At 37.9% G+C, this 20757-nt stretch overlaps 2 protein-coding genes across 3 annotated transcripts in view; both read left to right on the forward strand.

Moving 5' to 3' along the window:
- The first annotated feature begins 2278 nt into the window (after positions 1-2278).
- On the forward strand, positions 2279-15083 carry vps11 (VPS11 core subunit of CORVET and HOPS complexes). The gene is made up of 16 exons (XM_017488717.2): positions 2279-2461; positions 2747-2895; positions 3013-3148; positions 4765-4928; positions 5070-5317; positions 6890-7091; positions 7309-7460; positions 7578-7764; positions 8080-8223; positions 8660-8857; positions 9496-9657; positions 9860-9993; positions 10205-10407; positions 13654-13825; positions 14086-14308; positions 14424-15083. Exons 1-16 carry the CDS (start codon positions 2320-2322, stop codon positions 14589-14591), a joined length of 2784 nt encoding a protein of 927 aa, XP_017344206.1. The 5' UTR covers positions 2279-2319; the 3' UTR covers positions 14592-15083.
- A 2210-nt stretch (positions 15084-17293) lies between these two features.
- LOC124625939 (carcinoembryonic antigen-related cell adhesion molecule 1) overlaps positions 17294-20757 on the forward strand; it is a 32896-nt gene continuing 29432 nt past the window's right edge. Inside the window, exons 1-4 of one of the 2 annotated variants that reach the window (XM_053686869.1) lie at positions 17294-17437; positions 17609-17932; positions 18055-18300; positions 18704-18717. In XM_053686869.1, the coding sequence (XP_053542844.1) occupies positions 17386-17437; positions 17609-17932; positions 18055-18300; positions 18704-18717 (636 nt within the window). In that variant the 5' untranslated portion in view covers positions 17294-17385. Of the gene's footprint in view, positions 17438-17608; positions 18301-18703; positions 18718-20757 lie in introns of those variants that run through there. The other variant, XM_053686873.1, reaches the window with a different exon arrangement.

Consider the following 20757-nt stretch of genomic DNA (forward strand, 5'->3'; position numbering starts at 1 on the left):
CTGCTCGCCCCGCCCATTTAGGACTAAATCCGCCGCGCTGATTGGTCCACGTGCCAAGCATATTTCGAATGGTCAGGTATTGCACACACATGCGTATCTGATTGGTCCACGTTAAATAAATGGGCGTACCGATAACGTCGCAGAGATGTTACCGTTTATTTATGCGACAATTTGTAGTTTATAACCGACGCTTTGACGTAGGTCATCGTGTTGTGTCGTAGCCAAGTACAGAACTATATTCTATAGACATATTAATATCTTTAACATGTTTTTAGCAGTAATTCTGTGAAAAGCCTGGTGAATAAAGGTTCAACAACCAATGCAGTACGAATACGGAAATGAACCAGTGAACCAATAAGAAACTACACTGATACACACAGCTATGACTTTAAAACCACTGATATGTGACGTGAATAACAATGATTATCTCGTTACAAAGACTCCTGTGGAGGGGTGGGATATATTAGGCAGCAAATGAACAGTCATTTCTCATAGTTAATGTGATGGAAACAGGAAAAATGGGCAAGCGTAAGGATCTGAGTGACTTTGACAAGGGCCAAATTGTGATAGCTAGATAACTGGGTCAGAGCGTCTCTAAAAAGGCAGGTCTTGAGGTCTTTTCATGGTAGTACTGGTTAGTACCTACCAAAAATGGTCCAAGGAAGGACTACTGATAAACCAGCAACAGTGTCGTGGGTGCCCAAGGCTCCTCAAGGGTGAAGGCTAGCCCGTCTGTTTTGATCCCACAGAAGAGCTACTGTAGCACAAATTGCTTAAAAATATCTGTGATTGGAGAGTGAATGGATTTCAGTGTGACATGACTGCAACACACTGATGAAAGTCAAATCCAATACAACAGGAAATTATGTTGATTCATAAAGGCAGTTATTTAATTCTTAAAAAAGCAGTCCCCTACTAATTGTTTTCACTGAAGAGTTCAATCGATGTAATGCAAAAAAACTTTGAGGTGTGGCACATTGTCCTAATGAAAAAAAATCATATTTTCCCCAGAGTGATTTGCATTTATATCTAGTTCAGAGTCTTCTCTGTAGACACTGGACACCCCTATGGTGGTTAAAAGAATAATGCCCCGTGCAGTATATTTATAACTGCAGGCCAATAGGAAATAAATGACTGATGTAAGCAATGTCAAATAAAGGAATTCTTGTTTTTATTCTATAGTGGACATGAACTAGTAATAGTTTTAAACATCCAAAATCCTGTAATATTGATTGTGACCAGAACACACTCATTCTTCAGAAAAACTATTGACATTGGAGTATGTTTTTTGTAATGATGTGTTCATTGTTCTGACAAAATTCTAAATCTAAGCCTCAGATGATTGTAGTTTGTGCTTCACCTGTTGAGGAAGGGAGGATTGCTAGGGCGAGGCAGAACACCACCAATAACAGCAGCTTTTCCATCATTGTAGCCTGAATGAAAAAGGTGAACACAACACCTATTAGAATTAAATTCAGTTGGAGCAATCCACGTTGTTATAGCCGTTTAAGCCATGCAAATCATTCAAAGGGCGATCAGCATGAAGCAGACAGTCATGATGACCCATGACCCTATTACTACACTCTCTAGTTCAGGACTCGTTTGGTGATTTCCCTACTCAAGCACACCTGGTAGTGATGAAACAGAGATACAGAGATGTTTGCTATAGTATATTGGAAGACATGTTATTCAAGATGACAAACCTATGTCACCTTTACTTTAAAGGAATCACAAATATTTAATTTTGCTATTAAACAATAGCTGTTAAGTAGTACTGTTCATTTTAGTTCATTTAGTTCATATTAGATGATCAAATTTTAAATTAATGAAGCAACGAATCATTATCCTAGTAAACATTTTTAATACATAAATGTAGAACATTAAATTAGTATATTAGACTTTTTGTTTAAATAATTGTTTAAAAATTGTTATTAATGAAAAGAAAAACAGTTGCAGTCTAAGCTTCTTTTGACTTCTTCTGAAATATAAATATTATGAAATATTGTGAAATAGTGTGATGAATCTAGATTTTTCTAGCCACTCTTGATAGTTGTAGTGTTAGCATTTGGTTCCACTTTGTTTGTTTATTTATTTATTTATTTATTTATTTATTTATTTTCGGAATAATTTAATAACGTTATGGGAACGTGTTATTCTATTATCTTTTGCAAATATAGTATATAATATTAAATATATATTAATATATTAGTATGATATTTGTTGAAAAAAATTGATACAAGACACCGGTAAACATGAACCTGACCCTGGTCACATGACCCTAACTAAAGTCACATGATTTGAGCAGGGTTTGGTGATAAAATGGCTGCGTTCTTGCAATGGAGACGATTCGTGTTTTTTGATAAAGAAACGGTGAAAGATCCGAGCGAGAATGGAGCAAACTTTGCGTTACCGGTTGGTATATCAGCTTGTGATGCAGGGCGGGGACATGTTGTTCTCGGAGATATCCTTTAATGCCATGCTGGTGTTTGTTGTTGTGCTGGATGGCTTCCTGTGGCTAGCTAACGTCCTGTAGCAGGACCAGTAAATGTTCACGTTTAATCTATGACATCTACTCTTCCTGAACGATTACACCGAATCACACTCAGTTTGTATGGTTAGCAAAAATTTACCTGGTCTTAACCCTGAAAGTGATCTGCGAACTAGTGTAAACACTGCAGCTAAATACATGTCCTTTATAAACAGTTAACTGTGTCCATTGAAAATTTTCTTAACTCATTTGGTGTACATATGGATGGTCAAATTTGGTTTTTATCGAGATCGTTGCAGTTGACTTCCTTCCAGGCCTATAAACTGCGGGTAACACACCTGTACCAGCTGAAGCAACACAGCATCCTGGTGTCAGTGGGTCAGGACGAACATGGCATTAACCCACTGGTAAATCCTTTACTTGTGTCACGGAAAGGCTGGAGATCTGGAGGAATATTTTGTTTACTCTTTGTTTAAGAGATGCATGTCCATGTTGTGTCTGTCTGTGTACACCCTGTGCATCAGGTGAAGGTGTGGAACACGGATAAGAGAGACAGCGGTAGTCCTCTGTGTACTCGTATATTTCCAGCCATTCCTGGAAACAAACCTACAGAAGTGTCCTGTCTTAGTGTACACGAGAACCTCAACTTCATGGCCATCGGTACAGTCTTTCTCTCGCCCTTTTTTTTTTTATTTCAGGAACATTACTGACCATGTCGGTGTCTGCTTTGCCGTAGTCAGGCATGGCAGAGTGATTTGGGATGTTTAAACTCTGTGTATTATTTTTATTTATTTATTTATTTATTTATTTATTTATTTATTTATAACGGGTCACTTTATTAGCAACCCGCACCTTTTGTTAATCCACTTTATAGGTTTACAATTAGACACTATAGATTGTCTTTTTTTTTTTCTATACACTGTGTATTAATTGTTCTGTAAGTCATCAGTGTTAGTTTCTGATAACAGAACTGATGTTGGGTATAGGATATAGGCTATTGGTAGGTTATTTAAATTTTTAAATGTACAGTACTGTGCAAAAGTTTTAGGTGCTTGCAAAGAAATGCTGTAGAGCAGGGGTTCCCAAACTTTTCCAGGGCAAGGCCCCCCAAATGGCATTAACATTTGACCAAGGCCCCCCTTTTGCAAGATGTCTTTAAAACACATTAAAAATACAGACTTCTGAGTATATCCCCCCTTTTTTTTTTATTAATAACATCTTACATCTTTACATTACATTAGGAATTGTGTGTGTGTGTGTGTGTGTGTGTGTGTGTGTGTGTGTGTGTGTGTGTGTGGTTGTCTGAGAGTGAGAAAGAGAAAACATACTAGTGGGAGGGATGGGCACACCAGATTGAGGCGCCCCCTGGCGGCCCCCCTTTGAAAACCACTGCTGTAGAGCAAAGATGCCTTCAAAAATAATGAAATTAAATTTTTCTCCATTTAAAAAAAAAAAATACTATAAAGAGCAGTAAACTGTAATAAATGAAACAAAGTCAATATTTGGTGTGATGGCCTTTTTTACTTTAAAAAAAAAAAAAAAAGTCTCTGGTAGAATTAGTGTAGTTTTATAAGGAAATGAGCTGTAACTTGGCTGTAACCAGCCATGGTTCTTCTGGAGACTTTGACTGTCACACTTGTTTCTTATTTCTGCAGAAAAATCCAGCAGCTTTCTTTTTTTTTTTTCTTTCATATTAGCATTTTTCTGAAAAAAATGCTAATATGCTGCTTTCTTTACTGACATACAAACATTTTTCTGTAACGTTTAATTTTGTGCTAGAAATCTAATGTTTGGGAATCTAAAATGTTTTGGTACTGACTCGATAATGTAGAAGTCATAAAATAAAAAATCTATAACAAAGTTTGTACTTAAAACTTTGTGTACTTTGCACAGTACTGTGTATTTTGTAGACATTAAATACATTAAAAATATCACTTTATTTTTTGTTTACCCCCAAATGCAACACTGCTGTATTGCTGGCAGTTTGTTTGCAAACTAATTATTGTAGAAATGCCTTTGAGAATCATGTTTTTTTTTTTTTTCCCTGTATCTATTTACCCCTACACAGCAGCAGTTGCAGTAACAGTTTACCTGCACAGTTAATCTATATAATAGGTTTGTCTGATGCAGTGGCCAGTAAATGTCACTACAACGTAATAGTAAAAGCGGCCATTGTAAGTGTATATCTTACACATTACAAAGCAAATAAAAATGAAGTTAAATGTAAAGATATAATATGAAAACCTTGATTGTTTAAATGTGATTTTGGTTTTCAGGCTTTACAGACGGCAGTGTAGTTTTGACTAAAGGTGACATCACCAGAGACCGACACAGTAAGACCCTCACCCTGCATGAAGGAAGCTGTCCTGTCACAGGTCTGGCTTTCCGTCAAGCAGGAAAAGTCACCCACTTGTTTGTGGCTACTCTTGAGAAAGTACAGGTATGTTTTAGTTGTTCGATTGAGTACATTTCTTGTCCTTATTCCCTTCATTTATCTTGGTTTGGTTTGTGCACTGTTAATTGAAATGTTGAGAGAATTATTTTGCTCAATATTGTCTGCCTTGGTTTGTTGTGTTGTCAGTGTTACACGTTGTCTATGAAGGAGTATCCTCGCGTGGAGCTGGACATCCACGGCTGTGCTTTGCGCTGCTCTGCCCTCACGGACCCCTCTCAGGACTCGCAGTTCATTGTAGCAGGAGATGACTGTGTGTATCTGTATCAGCCTGATGAAAGAGGACCCTGCTTTGCCTTTGATGGACATAAAATCCTGGCTCACTGGCACCGGGGTTACTTACTGTTGATTTCCCGAGACATCAAGTCACCTAACAAGTAGGAGTCACTATATCTATCTATCTATCTATCTATCTTTCTATCTATCCATACACACACACAGTATCTCACAAAAGTGAGTACACCCCTCACATTTTTATAAGTATTTGATGATATCTTTTCATGTGACAACACTGAAGAAATGACACTTTGCTACAATGTAAAGTAGTGAGTGTACAGATTGTATGACAGTGTAAATTTGCTGTCCCCCCAAAATAACTCAACACACACCCATTAATGTCTAAACCACTGGCAACAAAAGTGAGTACAACCCTAAGTGAAAATGTCCAAATTGGGCCCAAAGTGTCAATATTTTGTGTGGCCACCATTATTTTCCAGCACTGCCTCAACCTTCTTGGGCATGGAGTTCACCAGAGCTTCACAGGTTGCCACTGGTGTCCTCTTCCACACCTCTATGATGACATGACAGAGCTGGTGGATGTTAGAGACCTTGTGCTCCTCCACCTTCCATTTGAGGATGCCCCACAGATGCTCAATAGGGTTTAGTCGATCACCTTCACCCTCAGATACTTTAGCAAGGCAGTGGTCATCTTGGAGGTGTGTTTGGGGTCGTCATCATCAACAGGCTTGTACTCACTTTTGGTCCCAGCGGTTTAGACATTAATGGCTGTGTGTAGAGTTATTTTGAGGGGACAGCAAATTTACACTGTTACACAAGCTGTACACTCACTACTTTACATTGTAGCAAAGTGTCATTTCTTCAGTGTTGTCATATGAAAAGATATAATCAAATGTTTACAAAAATGTGAGCGGTGTACTCACTTGAGATACTGTCTGTGTGTCTGTGTGTCTATCCATCCCACCCTCCCTAGAGGTTGACTGATAGTGGATTTTACCGATAACTGGACTTGACCTGCCGATAACCGATTAATCAACTGATAGCTTTTAAAATTGATACTGAATGAAAACATAACATTCAAAATAAAATATTGCTGAACTTTATTACAAAAATGAACAGTACTGACTGTGCCATGAAAATGTACTGTACTTAATAATATATTTAATATATTTACAAATATTAGCTATTAATAAACATGGATATACATACAAGAAATTAACACTCCAAATATCAAAATAGTAGAGACCTCCAAAATGAATAAAAAACACTTCAAATAACGCAACAAAATTTGTGAGTGATCGTTTTTATTTCACATCCTGAAGCTGTTCTCGTACTGTATAACGACGGCGGACCCTTCCCAGCTGCTCCCGCAACCGGGAAAAACTATCGATGGGAATTTTTGCAGATAACTAATAGTTCCAGTAATCGGTTATCATTGCTGATTAATCGACAAAACCAATCACTCGGTCGTCCTCTAATACCATCTCCTTTTTTTTTTTTTTTCTTTTCTTTTCTTTTCTTTTTTTTTTTTTTCCTCCATCATTTTACCATCCATTTCAATTTTGGAAACTTCTTGTTTGTAGTAATCCCATATATTGACTCATGCAGTGAACAGATTGAAAAGCACTGAAATGTTCTTCCCCTGGTTGGAGCATAGTTACTACATAATAGCAGATTTCTATACCTTAAATTTTTTTAACGCTCTGGTGCAGGCCTGACTTTGGGTCTAGACAGTTGACTCCAACAGAAAAGCAGGTCTTGACGATTTATGACCTGGACAACAAGTTCATTGCCTACAGCGCAGCTTTTGATGACATCATAGATGTCCTGGCAGAGTGGGGCTCGTTTTATGTCCTGACAAGAGATGGAAAGATGTTTATGCTGCAAGAGAAGGACACCCAGACTAAGCTTGAGGTGTGCTTATTGTTTACTTGCTCTGCTTTATCCTGTTAATTTATTGTGTCTTGTTTCAAATCCTATGTATGAATACGTAAATACAATGAATAGTATTTACTTCAGTAAATTCCAATTGCATGACGATCAGTAACTTTTGCTGTGGTAAGATGCAAGTTCATAAACTGCTCAATTAAACCAGTGATACTAATTAAATATTGCATTCTCTTCCTTGTAGATGCTGTTTAAGAAGAACCTGTTTGTGATGGCGATTAACCTTGCAAAAAGCCAGCATCTGGATAATGACGGTCTTTCTGAGATATTTAGACAGTATGGAGACCATCTGTACATCAAAGGGGACCATGATGGCGCTATCCAACAGTATATTCGGTAAGAGTTCTCCTTATTCAGAACTGTTGAAATTTCTAAATTGACTGTGGTTACTTGCGGTTAATTAGACTTCAGGTATGAGTAAACACAACCACAATTGCTTCTCTTTTTTTCTAGAACCATTGGGAAACTGGAACCCTCATATGTCATCCGTAAGTTCCTGGATGCACAGAGAATACACAACCTTACTGCATACCTGCAGGCCCTCCACAGGCAATCCCTGGCCAACGCAGATCACACCACGCTGCTCCTCAACTGCTACACCAAACTGAAGGACAGCTCCAAGCTGGAAGAGTTCATTAAGGTTTGTCAAAACACAGTTCATGTTTGTCTGGAGGAAACTGTAGCATGGAAACCCAAAAATGTACCAGTTAGTTATTTTTTGGAGCCTAGAATTTTTGGAGTATCTCAATTATACTCGAGTCTGATTGGCTGGAAGGTGTATGTTCAATACTGTTGAATACACAGGTAGATCCAGTCTGTTTAATCACCATTTAAAATTAATGTACTGTTCAAATTTGACGAATTAATATTCGTCGTATGTATGTATGTATGATCTTTTCAAAATGTTTGAGCAAGGTAAGACTGATCACTATTTTCATTTCTCTGTGCCGTCCAGAGCAGTGAGAGCGAGGTGCATTTTGATGTGGAGATAGCCATCAAGGTGCTGCGCCAGGCTGGGTACCATAGCCACGCCGTGTTCCTGGCAGAGAAACACTCCCACCATGAGTGGTACCTGAAGATTCAGCTGGAGGATTTAAAGGTAAGAGAGCTCCCAGAACGCTACCCATCTTCAACACTGTGGAGGTGACTTGAATAATCGACCAGAGCGCTTTTCTTTGACCTTAGATGTATACGATATGGCCAAAAGTATGTGGACACCTGACCATCACACCCATGTGTTGGTGTTCCCATAACTGTTGGCAGCTGTTGCGGGTTTACTGAACCTGGAATTGGATATTCAAAAAGCACATATGGGTGTGATTGTCAAGTCTACCCAGTAGTTAGGAAGAAATCAGTCAAATACAGCTGATTTCATGAATATTATATAATGAAATCATTAAATATTACACAATAGTTTTTTAAATGTTTGAAATTGTTAGCAATTTTGAAACATTATCGTCAAACATATCTTTAATCATTAAAGACTAGTCCCATGTAATTCATGTAAGCTTGTTTCATGTTCTTGCTGTGTACAGAACTACCAGGAGGCTCTGCGCTATATTGGGCGGCTGCCGTTTGAGCAAGCCGAGACTAATATGAAGCACTATGGGAAAACTCTGATGCACCATGTTCCCGAGAGCACCACTGTGCTGCTCAAGAGGCTTTGTACCAATTACCAACCCATCCAGGACTCCACTGACCGGGACAGTGTGGACAGATTAGCCGAGAACAAGGTGATTCCAGGGTCTTTGTCCTCTTTCATCTTGAGACTTTAGTAGCTCAATGGGTCAGTGCTCTGTACCGAGAACATTACTCAGTCATATTCAAGTTATGGCAGTAAGGGATGTTGATGAGGTACTTGCAGATATCGCATTAAGAAATAAGATTCTAAGAGATATTTAGGAATTGCAGAAAAATTAATCGGCGATCATAGGGTGATCAGTCTTTTTGTTGTAAATGATTGCAGCCCAGATTAATGTTAAGAGTATAATATAATATAACTACTCAAATGTTAAGGACATCAGGCAGAGATCAATGATTTTAAATCCATATCCATATTTTAAAGTCATCTACATCGTATGTGCGTCACATATGTATAACATAAGAATAGGAACTTTTCTTTAAGAAAACCCATTAGTATGATGGACATTTTCAACCCATTTTAATTAAATTCGTTAATACTGGTTGATGTGATCTCCATAATTTGAGTCATTAGAAAAATAAAACCCTAATAAAATTGCATACCCAAATGTTGTTATGGACCGGACCTTTAGCAACCCACAATTTAAGCAGTATTTGATTATTGCGTGGCCCGTGTGCCAAAGAAATAAATTGGTCTTACTCATACTCTCACCATATTCCTGTTTCCCAGGCCAGTTCAGAAGAATTTATCCCTATCTTTGCTAATAATCCACGAGAGCTACGAGCATTCCTTGAGCACATGATTACGGTGGAACCAGATTCACCACAAGGTGTGTATGATACACTGCTTGAGCTGCGACTGCAGGACTGGGCCCATGAACAGGATCCCGAGGTAAACACAATACATCACTGATCTACAGATTTGATATTTACCTGATTACAGAACTCTGAAGACACCCTGTTACTGTATAATGACGTAAATCATTTTAAATAGTACAGAATTTAAGATAAATTAGGAAATGAAGTATACAAACATGTAAAAAGCCAGGTTTTTAAGACGTTTCTCGTAACACCCCTCCTTTATTCTCATCCAGAAAAAGACAACCCTGCAGAGGGCAGCATTGTTGCTGCTGAGGAGTGAAAACACAGTGTTTGATAAAGCGCTGGTGCTCTGCCAAATGCACAACTTCAAAGAGGGGGTGCTCTATCTGTATGAGAAGGGCAAACTGTAAGTAACACTTTTGTAGTACTGATTCTTCTGTTAGGAGAAAATATGACCGGAATGGTTAATTTCTTATCAGTCCTTATAAATGAAGCATTTTTGTTATTTTGTGATTGTGCTTCATCATATAACTTTGTAACTTGGTCACTCTTCACATTGACAAACTGAATAGACGTTTAGTAGTATCGGTGTTTAGAATTCAAATGTCTTTCTGTAGGTACCAGCAAATCATGCATTACCACATGCAGAATGAGGAGTACTCTAAAGTGGTGGAGGCGTGTAAGCGCTACGGTGATCAGGAAGTTTGTTTGTGGGAACAGGCCTTGGGCTACTTTGCACGCAAAGAAGAAGACTGCAAGGCTTACATTAGCGAGGTGCTACAACACATAGATCAGAATAACCTTATGCCACCACTGCTAGGTAAGTTTCCCATAAGCAGGTGCATTGTACTTTTGTCATCTGGTTTTCACAACCAGAGGTGTTGCATCCAGTTTGCAGCCTGAGGTGTTTTTTTTTTTTTTTTTTTAAGATGTTTTGCTGAATTGGCTTGTAAGTTATGGCATGCTAGAACATCCTGTAGTAGTTTCAGCCCAGGCTCATTGTACAGTTGTACAGTGAAGGGGGAAAAAAGTATTTGATCCCCTGCTGATTTTGTACGTTTGCCCACTGACAAAGAAATGATCAGTCTATAATTTTAATGGTAGATTTATTTGAACAGTGAGAGACAGAATAACAACAAGAAAATCCAGAAAAACGCATGTCAAAAATGTTATAAATTGATTTGCATTTTAATGAGGGGAAATAAGTATTTGACCCCCTCTCAATCATAAAGATTTCTGGCTCCCAGGTGTCTTTTATACAGGTAATGAGCTGAGATTAGGAGCACACTCTTAAAGGGAGTGCTCCTAATATCAGCTTGTTACCTGTATAAAAGACACCTGTCCACAGAAGCAATCAATCATTCAGATTCCAAACTCTCCACCATGGCCAAGACCAAAGAGCTCTCCAAGGATGTCAGGGACAAGATTGTAGACCTACACAAGTCTGGAATGGGCTACAAGACCATTGCCAAGCAGCTTGGTGAGAAGGTGACAACAGTTGGTGTGATTATTTGCAAATGGAAGAAACACAAAAGAACTGTCAATCTCCCTCGGCCTGGGGCTCCATGCAAGATCTCACCTCGTGGAGTTGCAATGATCATGAGAACAGTGAGGAATCAGCCCAGAACTACACGGGAGGATCTTGTCAATGATCTCAAGGAAGTTGGGACCATAGAAAACAACCACCAAGAAAACAATTGGTAACACACTATGCCGTGAAGGACTGAAATCCTGCAGCGCCCGCAAGGTCCGCTGCTCAAGAAAACACATATACATGCCCATCTGAAGTTTGCCAATGAAAATCTGAATGATTCAGAAGACAACTGGGTGAAAGTGTTGTGGTCAGATGAGACCAAAATGGAGCTCTTTGGCATCAACTCAACTTGCTGTGTTTGGAGGAGGAGGAATGCTGCCTATGACCCCAAGAACACCATCCCCACCATCAAACATGGAGGTGGAAACATTATGCTTTGGGGGTGTTTTTCTGCTAAGGGGACAGGACAACTTCACCGCATCAAAGGGACGATGGACGGGGCCATGTACCGTCAAATCTTGGGTGAGAACCTCCTTCCCTCAGCCAGGGCATTGAAAATGGGTCGTGGATGGGTATTCCAGCATGACAATGATCCAAAACACACGGCCAAGGCAACAAAGGAGTGGCTCAAGAAGAAGCACATTAAGGTCCTGGAGTGGCCAAGCCAGTCTCCAGACCTTAATCCCATAGAAAATCTGTGGAGGGAGCTGAAGGTTCGAGTTGCCAAACGTCAGCCTCGAAACCTTAATGACTTGGAGAAGATCTGCAAAGAGGAGTGGGACAAAATCCCTCCTGAGATGTGTGCAAACCTGGTGGCCAACTACAAGAAATGTCTGACCTCTGTGATTGCCAACAAGGGTTTTGCCACCAAGTACTAAGTCATGTTTTGCAGAGGGGTCAAATACTTTTTTCCCTCATTAAAATGCAAATCAATTTATAACATTTTTGACATGCGTTTTTCTGGATTTTCTTGTTGTTATTCTGTCTCTCACTGTTCAAATAAATCTACCATTAAAATTATTAGACTGGTCATTTCTTTGTCAGTGGGCAAATGTACAAAATTAGCAGGGGATCAAATACTTTTTTTCCCCTCACTGTAAATGTGGCACTTAATTCGTTGCATTAAATTTGGTAATGATGATGATGATGATGATTCAATGAAATCAGGGTCTTTAGGATGCATGCATGCTGTTTAAAGGCTCACAAATCAGATTTTACTGTGTACCTGCTTCATATACAGTCATGGGGAGGGAGATGTATGCCTTCCTTCAAATCTGTTTTTGTTTATCAGGGCTTGTGTAATCGATACACCCTTCCTACTTCCACCTTCATTAAGAGAGTAATTAGAAGCCAGTTGTTAGTAATGAAATGCACAAGGTTAGTTAATCAAGACGTCTGACTAACTAGAAAAGCAGAACTTTTTCCCGGTTTGGTGTACTAGAGCACTGGTGTGGACATCAGCCATGAGCTCAGAGAAGCAATTGTTGTTGCTCATCAATCTGTGAAGGGTTATAAGGCCATCTCCAAGCAATTGAAATTCAACGTCTGCAATGAAAGATTGTTTACAAATGGACAGCCTTCAAGACTTCCCATGAGTTTTCCTAGGAGTGGGTGTCTCAGCAAATTCAGTCCAAGGTCAGACCTTTTAATTCTCAGAGATATAAAGAAAAACCCAAGAGCTACATCATGTGACCTACAGACTTCTGTAAGCACATTAAATGCCTATGTTTGTGACCGCACAATCAGAAAAAGACAAATATAAAAACAAATATGGCTTTCAATGAAGGGTGGCTAGGAACAGCCCCTTCTTTCCAAAAAGAATATGGCAGAACGACTTTGGGTTTGCCCAAGTAGTGATCGTATCTTTGTTTAAGACCGAGGTGGAAAAGTTTGGTCATCGTGCACAGCGAAAACACAATCTCAGCATATCACCACAAACACCTGGTGAAGGGGTGAATATTTGGGTTTGTTTTGCAGCCACAGTTCCTGGGACAGCATTGAACTTCACTTTATACCAGATTTCGTGAGACAAACATGAGGCCATCTGTCCAGCAACTTAAGCTAGGCTGAAACTGGGTCATGCAGCAGGACAGTGATACCAAGCACACCAGCAAATCAACATCTGAATGGCTAAAGAAGATGAAATTCAAGTACAAAGTTCAGACCTCAAACCCTTTTCTTCATTTCAAAGATGTTTGAGGGCACTCATTTTTGCAAAGCTCTTAAGATCCTGCCACAGAATCTCAATGTTATAAAGAAGAGTGGGGAAAAAAGTTCTCCAAAATGACATGAGGCTGATAAACTCCTAGATGTTTATTTCAAGTAAATGATGCTATGTTGCTAAATTTTAGTGTGTACTTATTTTTCGTACCTGGTTTCTGTTAGAATCAAAGGGTGGTGCACCCCCCCACGCCCCCTTTTTTTATCTGTGCAAATTCTACCAAATGTATGATTCCGAACACATGATTTCAAAAATATAAATAAATAAATAAATAAATAAATAAATAAATAAATTCCCTTCCTTTGTTGCAGTGGTACAGACACTCGCCCATAACTCCACCGCAACACTGTCAGTGATTAAAGATTATCTGATTAACAAACTGCAAAGGGAGAGCAAGCAGATTGAAGAAGATGAGAGGAAAATTCAGCAGTACCGTGAGGAGACTGCACACCTGCGCTCTGAGATCCAGGAACTCAGCACCAGGTAACACTACTAAGGAGGCTTAATAATAAAAAGACCTCTAATAATAATAATAATAATAATAATAATAAAAAGACCTCTAATAATGACGTGTTCTGTTGTTTAGCTACATTTGTTGGGTATAAAAGTATACTTTTATAATAGAGATACAAATAATTTCTTCATGTAGGACTGACTAAACATTGTGTCTTCCTTCCATGACTGTTCTAGAATGTTAAGTATTAAATATTTTCATCCTGTCCCTTTTTCTTTTTTCCTCACAGTGCAAAGATTTTCCAGAAGACAAAGTGCAGCATGTGTAACAGCCCTCTAGAGTTGCCATCGGTGCATTTCCTTTGTGGTCACTCTTTCCATCAGCACTGCTTCGAGAGCTACGCAGAGAGTGAGGCTGAGTGCCCAACATGCACTCCTGAAAACAGGAAGGTGATGGACATGTTACGGGCACAAGAGCAGAAACGAGACCTACATGATCACTTTAATAGACAGGTACAGTGAATAAACATGTATGCAGCAAATAATCAATACATCATGCAACATTTTCCTAATCCTGTGTGGAAGTGGCTTTCAGAAATAAACAGGTTTTCCTACTTTTTATTTACAGTTGAGGAGTTCTAATGACGGTTTCTCAGTGGTGGCGGATTACTTTGGCCGTGGGGTTTTCAATAAACTGACTCTGATAACGGATCCTCCTGGAGGCAAGCCTGGGTCTGGGGGTTTAGAAGCTGATCTACAGAGAGACCTACTCATTCATACCAAAAGAAATGCCTGAAAATCACATTAAATATCAAAATGGAATACTATGGTCATTTTTATTTTTTTTTTTTTTGTCAGTTATTAGTTACCACATTCTGTGCTGCAATTCTTATTCTAGGTTAATGGTCCTGTTTTGCAGATGGAAATTCAGGCCCAAACTAATGCAGACCAACTCCTAATAGTGAATTTAATATAGCTTATGAAAAAAATATCAATTGAAAATACAGCTGCTTGTTCCCCCACACTGGGGTAAGCAAACGTTTTATGTCTGTAAATGCACTGTGAGTAACACTTATGAATGTGTTGCTTTTCTTGTATGCTTTTCATTTGCAGTGTATGATGATTAATACACATTTGGTATGTAGTCTGTGAATTTGTTGATGCTCATAATTCAGCTGTTTTATGATGCTCATAAAACAGTGGCTGCCATTCAGCAGCCACTGTTTGCACTCAACTTAATCATTAGATGTTCAAATTTCTGGCATTAAATAAAAGGTAGTGAATCACACATTGTTGAAATCTGCAGTTATTTGTCATGCTCGCAAAACTGGAGTAATATCTGGTATTTATTTCTGTAATACATAATGCATCAGTTTAAATAAAAGCTTGTAGTCATACTATGGTTACATACAACTTTACTGCTATACTGAACAGTACATAATGTCATTTATGAATGAGTCAACTCTTTGAAACAACTCTTTTTGCAACATATACATTACAGCATGGTGCATTTTTCTTCTTCGCATATTCCAGCTTGTTACGAAGTTGGGGTCAGAGATGATCCAGTGCCCCTGGAGTAGAGAGGGTTAAGGGCCTTGCTCAAGGGCCCAATAGTGGCAGCTTGTGGGTGATGAGATTTGAACCCCCAACCTTCTGATCAGTAACCAGAATCTTAAGTGTTGAGCCACCACTGTCCACAGGTGAACGGTGGGAGCTACAATAGATGTGTTCATGCTTTCTGAAGACAATTTTGGCAATATTGTCTGTTTATCTGTGAAAATCAAGCACTGTTGATTCTCTAATGCAGTTGATCACATACAGTGCAATAAAAGTGCATCCAGTGAATCTTATACATTTCACTTATTTGGGACAAAATAACGATTTAGAGACAGTTCTAGTGAGATGTATTCCTATGTAGTGGATTGGAGGGAGAGGGGAAAAAAAGGATTCTTTCAAATCCTAATTGAAGGTTAAATTTATAATATATTATAAGGTAATATAATGCAATGTTTGACGCTGTTTTTACATTTATTTAAATCGTTTTTATAACAAAGGTGATGCAAGGTATGATATATGGTTAATCAGAATGTAGAGTACTATTTTAATGATGAATTTATGTAACAGATGCATGAGTTTACTGCAAAAGAAAAGTAGATCAGGATTTATTATATATGGTGTAATTAGCCCCTATTATTAACCGGATATTTAGTTATTTTCAGTGGAACTGTCATAAATGTATTTTATGGCAATGTTATTAACATTGTTTAACGGTAGATTATGCCTTAAATGATTAGGCATAAATATTCCACAGTCTAAATATAATAAGATGAAATCCCACAGTGCTCATCACTCACTATTGTTCACCCCGTTAGCTGAAGAATTTAATTTACTTTGTGTGTGGGGAGATTGGCAGTCTGTCTGCCTACAGGGCATATGATCAGGCAGTTTAAGACCATCCTCATGTCACTTCAGTTATCAAGAACTTTTCGAGTACATCACATGGTAAGCTGTGTGAACGTTTCTACACAGTCCCACACAAACCACAGACACTCTCACCGATACCTTAGATCCTGGAACATTACTAAATAAACATTAAAAAAAACCAATTTTTCTTTAATCTAATAAAAATCACACACAAAAAAATATATATATAAATAGCTCTCCCTTCAGATACACACCACAGACCACTGAATTGTCTCTTTCCAATCTTTTGTTACTCATAATAAGGTGTGGAAGTTCCTCAGCTGGATGGTCTGGGCTTGCAAACTCCTAGGTTTGTTTAATTCTCTGGTCTTTTCTGTGCTCCTCTCTGAAATGTCAAATTTCTCTGATCCCAAAGTGTGCTGCCCACACAACCTCTGAAACAATAGATGTATGCAAAGGTTTAGTGTCTATCACAGGTTTATTCCGCAGTGACAAATCTGTTATAATCATGGTGTAGGAATGGCTCGCTATAGTTTATATTGGGTTGTGGTGTAATACCTTTTTGTCTACTGGATCTTACTCATGTCACAGCACCTTTACTACACACTGAAACAATTCAAGATTGGTAGAGTGATCTTTCTCTCTGTCTCATTTCCTCTCGTTCTTTTGTTGTCTCTCTTTATCTGTATCTCTCTTACGCTTGTCTCTCTTTCTTGCTCTCTTACACGTTCACACATACTTTAAAAAAGTTTCTAATGCCCCAAAAACCCCCCCCCCCCCGCCCCCCAACACACACACACTCCTAACCTTAAAAAGAGAACAAGCTGTTCTGTTGGAATGCTGTGGCATCACTACCATGTCTGTCATTTTTATTCAGAACATGTATATAAATATAAAATACCTACAAAATACATGTATAGCTCCAAATATTTGTTTAAGTTGTGAAATTGACACTTAAAGACATTTTCCCTTCAGACACATGATGCACTGTTGTTTCTTCCTTTATTATTAGATTTGTGTAGGTGAAACCACATGGTGCTGACAGTTCACTGTGGCGATGACTACGCTTATAAGCGTCAGTACATAGTGTTGCTCTAGTAGTGCAGGTTTAAAAAGACTTTCATTCCTATCGGAGTGCTCAAGTGTTTATTAGGATTATATTTACAATGCCAGGAGGTGACTTTTTCATTGTGATGCTTCTTCTTTGGACATTTGATGGTAAGATTTCATTTTGTTTCGTTCTGCATTTAAAGTTTTGTTTATTTATGTATTTTTCAGAAAATTTCCTTATTTACAGGGAAAAGGATTAGCATATGCTGCTAGCATTTATAATAGTATATTATAATTTTTAATCTTGAAAACATGGGTATATCTGACATTATTTTGCAGGCAGGGGGGTTGATGGTGAGAGAGTAACAGGAGTGTTACACGGGCGAGTGGAGCTTCGAGGACGCTATGGATACAGTCCAGATCTGGACGCAGTGGAATGGGTTAAATATCCAGATAAAAATTCAACAAGGAAATTGTTATATCTGTTTAATAAGTCAAACAATACTACATGGCTAGCGGTCCCCCAAAATATAAATTTTAATTTACAGAATATGAGTCTTATTTTGTTTAATTTGACAACAGAAGATGAAGGCATTTATGAGGAGAAAACCACATTTAAAAATAAGACCTGTAAACATTTTAATGTCACATTATCTTTGCTGTGTGAGTACCACATTTCACCTGTACTTCTTTTACTGTATATGATTAAGATTCTTGGCAGCTGGCTTGTCTATTATAAAGATACTTTTGTATTTTGATTATGTCTTCGGGTCCAACTTCTCCAGTTGCATCAAACATCACTGTGTCTCCTTCTCCTGGCTCTCTGACCCTGAAGTGTGAGATCAATGGGGAGTTTAAGCTGCTGCGATGGTTCAGAAATGGCCTTCCACTGCTAGATGACCAGAGATTCTCCCTCACTGACAACAACAAGACCATGCAGGTGTCCAACCTGACCAGTTCAGACTGTGGCATATATACTTGTCAAGTTTCAAATGAAAACGGAAAATCAGAGGCGCAAATCAACATCAGCGGTGAGATATTTGTACATTTGTTATAAACTGCTAAAGATGAATTCAGTCCTGGTGTAATAAACTATTAAAATCAAAACATATTCTAAGTCACTAGGTTTTAGGCAATATCTTTTAGGGACCATTTCATCTGATCATTTTATGTTATTATTATTATTATTATTATTATTATTATTATTATTATTATTATTATTATTATTTGTTGTTGTTGTTGTTGTTGTTGTAGTTGTAATAGCTTAATATAGGTTTTGTCTGCTCATTTTGTTTCTGGAAAACCAAGTATTCTCATACCATTAGCTCATACCTGATAAAATAGTTTGAATAGAAAACTCGTGCTGTATAAACATAATGACCATATTTTGACTTTGTTTCTTTGCTTCTTTTTTACATTCTTTTTTTACTCTAGGTACAATGATTAGCTTTTGTCCGATCTGCACTGGTGGTAAATTTCCTGCTCTTATTGAACTCGTACACAGTGTTGTGATAATTACCATGTTTTTTTGACTTTGTTCATTTATTTATTTTTATAATTTTGTTTCTAGGTACAGTTCCTGACTTTTGTGAAGATTCTCACTCATCAGTCTCCTTGTTTTGTGTTTAATCTATATTTGCAAATATTATGGTAAATAAGATAGTCATTATAGGAAGATAGAATATGAACATTGAATAAAGTGAATAATAATAATAATAATAATAATAATAATAATAATAATAATAAATTAATTTTAAAAAGTGATCTCATTTTCTTTAGCTGAAACCTAGATGTACATTCTCTTGCTCGCTAAAATTAGATCTGTGAATATGCTCGGTGTCTACATTCCATCAGTAACCTCTGACTGATGCATGTATTGTGCATGTTCTTCAGGAAGAAGTTGCTACTCCAACTGTGGACCCTTTGTAAATTGTCTATCAAGACTTCATAAAGCCAAAAAATTCCTATCAGTCTGATCAGTCTGAAGACTTCCGCTACTCACCTCCGCAGATGTTCCAGAAAACATGCAGCCCTCAGAAACCACATGAGTGCCAAAGCTACAGGTGTAAAACATGACCAAATAGTAGACTGATGCATGTGTTGCTTTGTACTGTGTATAGAGTTGAGCTCAGTTCTATCTAACCCCGGCATGTTCCTGTATGCGTTTTATTTGCAGTGTATAGTGATTAATACATGTTTGATATGTAGTCTGTGAATTTGCTGATGCTCATAATTACAAACTGCCATTCAGCAGCCCCTGTTTGCACTCAACTTAATGAATACATGTTCAAATTTCTGGCATTAAATGAAAAGAAGTCTCCAAGAACTCCACAATTTAATCACAGGATCTGCTAGTAAGTCTTGCAACTGTTGGTGTCAAAGTGCATGCGTCTACAATCAGAAATAGATTGCACAAATGTGACCTGGGAGGCGTGCTAGGAAAAATGGATGGTACATGCAAGAAAACCCTCAAACATCTTGCAACTGAAACAATATTGCATGGAAGAGTGATCAAAAACTCCAGCAAGCGATGTCAGAGACTGGTGGACAATTATGCAAAATGCCTACAAGAGGTTATTTCTGCTTAAGGGTGCAATACTAGCTTCTGAGGCCAAGGGTGCACTTACTTTTTCCACAGAAGTATATCACATCTATTGATATTTTTCTAAATCTAATTTTCCTTGTGGATTTGTTCAAGTGTAAAAATGTTTTACGCACACACACACACACACACACACACACACACACACACACACACACACACACACACACACAATCTAAAACAATTAGAATATCGTGGAAAAGTTTTTTTTCTATAATTTACTTCAAAAAGTGGAACTTTTATATATTCTAGATTAATTACACATAAAGTGACATTTTAAAGCCTTTTTTTGTTTTAATTTTGATGATTACGGTTTACAGGTCATGGAAATGAAAAATTCAATAACTATATATATTTATATATGCATCTGTCTAAATAAAAGCCTGTACTTTTGTACCAAGTAGTATAGTTTGAATAGTATTCTTTGAAGAGATTCCTTTGGGTGAACGGTGGGAATCGGCTCACGTATCTGAAGAGCCGTAGTAGATGCTTTCATGTTTTTGTTTTTTTTTGTTTTTTTTTTAAAGCAAATTTGGGTATTATTTTCTGTTTAACGGTTAAAATGGAGTATTTAGAGACAGTTCCAGTGAGATATATCCTATGTAGTGGATTGGAGAGGTGCTAAAAAGGAGTCTCTTAATCAAATCCCATTTGAAATGTAAGCACAGGCACAATATATAATAAATATATAATAAACCCAACGATGGGTTGGGTTTCTTGGATTTCTTTGAATAGATTCTGTAAGAAAGACAATACAAAGTGTAATATACTGTTAATCAGAATGTAGAGTACGATTGTATTGATGAATTTAAGTGACAGATGCATGACTTCGGTCAACATTGATGGAAAACCGGCATCTGGGAGTCGAAAAAATCGGTGAGCCGAG

This window comes from Ictalurus punctatus, chromosome 16 (genome assembly GCF_001660625.3).
Source record: "Ictalurus punctatus breed USDA103 chromosome 16, Coco_2.0, whole genome shotgun sequence".
Classification (NCBI taxonomy): Eukaryota; Metazoa; Chordata; class Actinopteri; order Siluriformes; family Ictaluridae; genus Ictalurus; species Ictalurus punctatus.

Coding starts and splice junctions, on each gene's coding strand:
- vps11 (XM_017488717.2), top strand. CDS start 2,320: ATGGCTGCGTTCTTGCAATGGAGACGATTCGTGTTTTTTGATAAAGAA. Junction 3,149..4,764: donor CCTCAACTTCATGGCCATCG/GTACAGTCTTTC, acceptor TTTGGTTTTCAG/GCTTTACAGACGGCAGTGTA. Junction 14,309..14,423: donor ATGATCACTTTAATAGACAG/GTACAGTGAATA, acceptor TTTTATTTACAG/TTGAGGAGTTCTAATGACGG.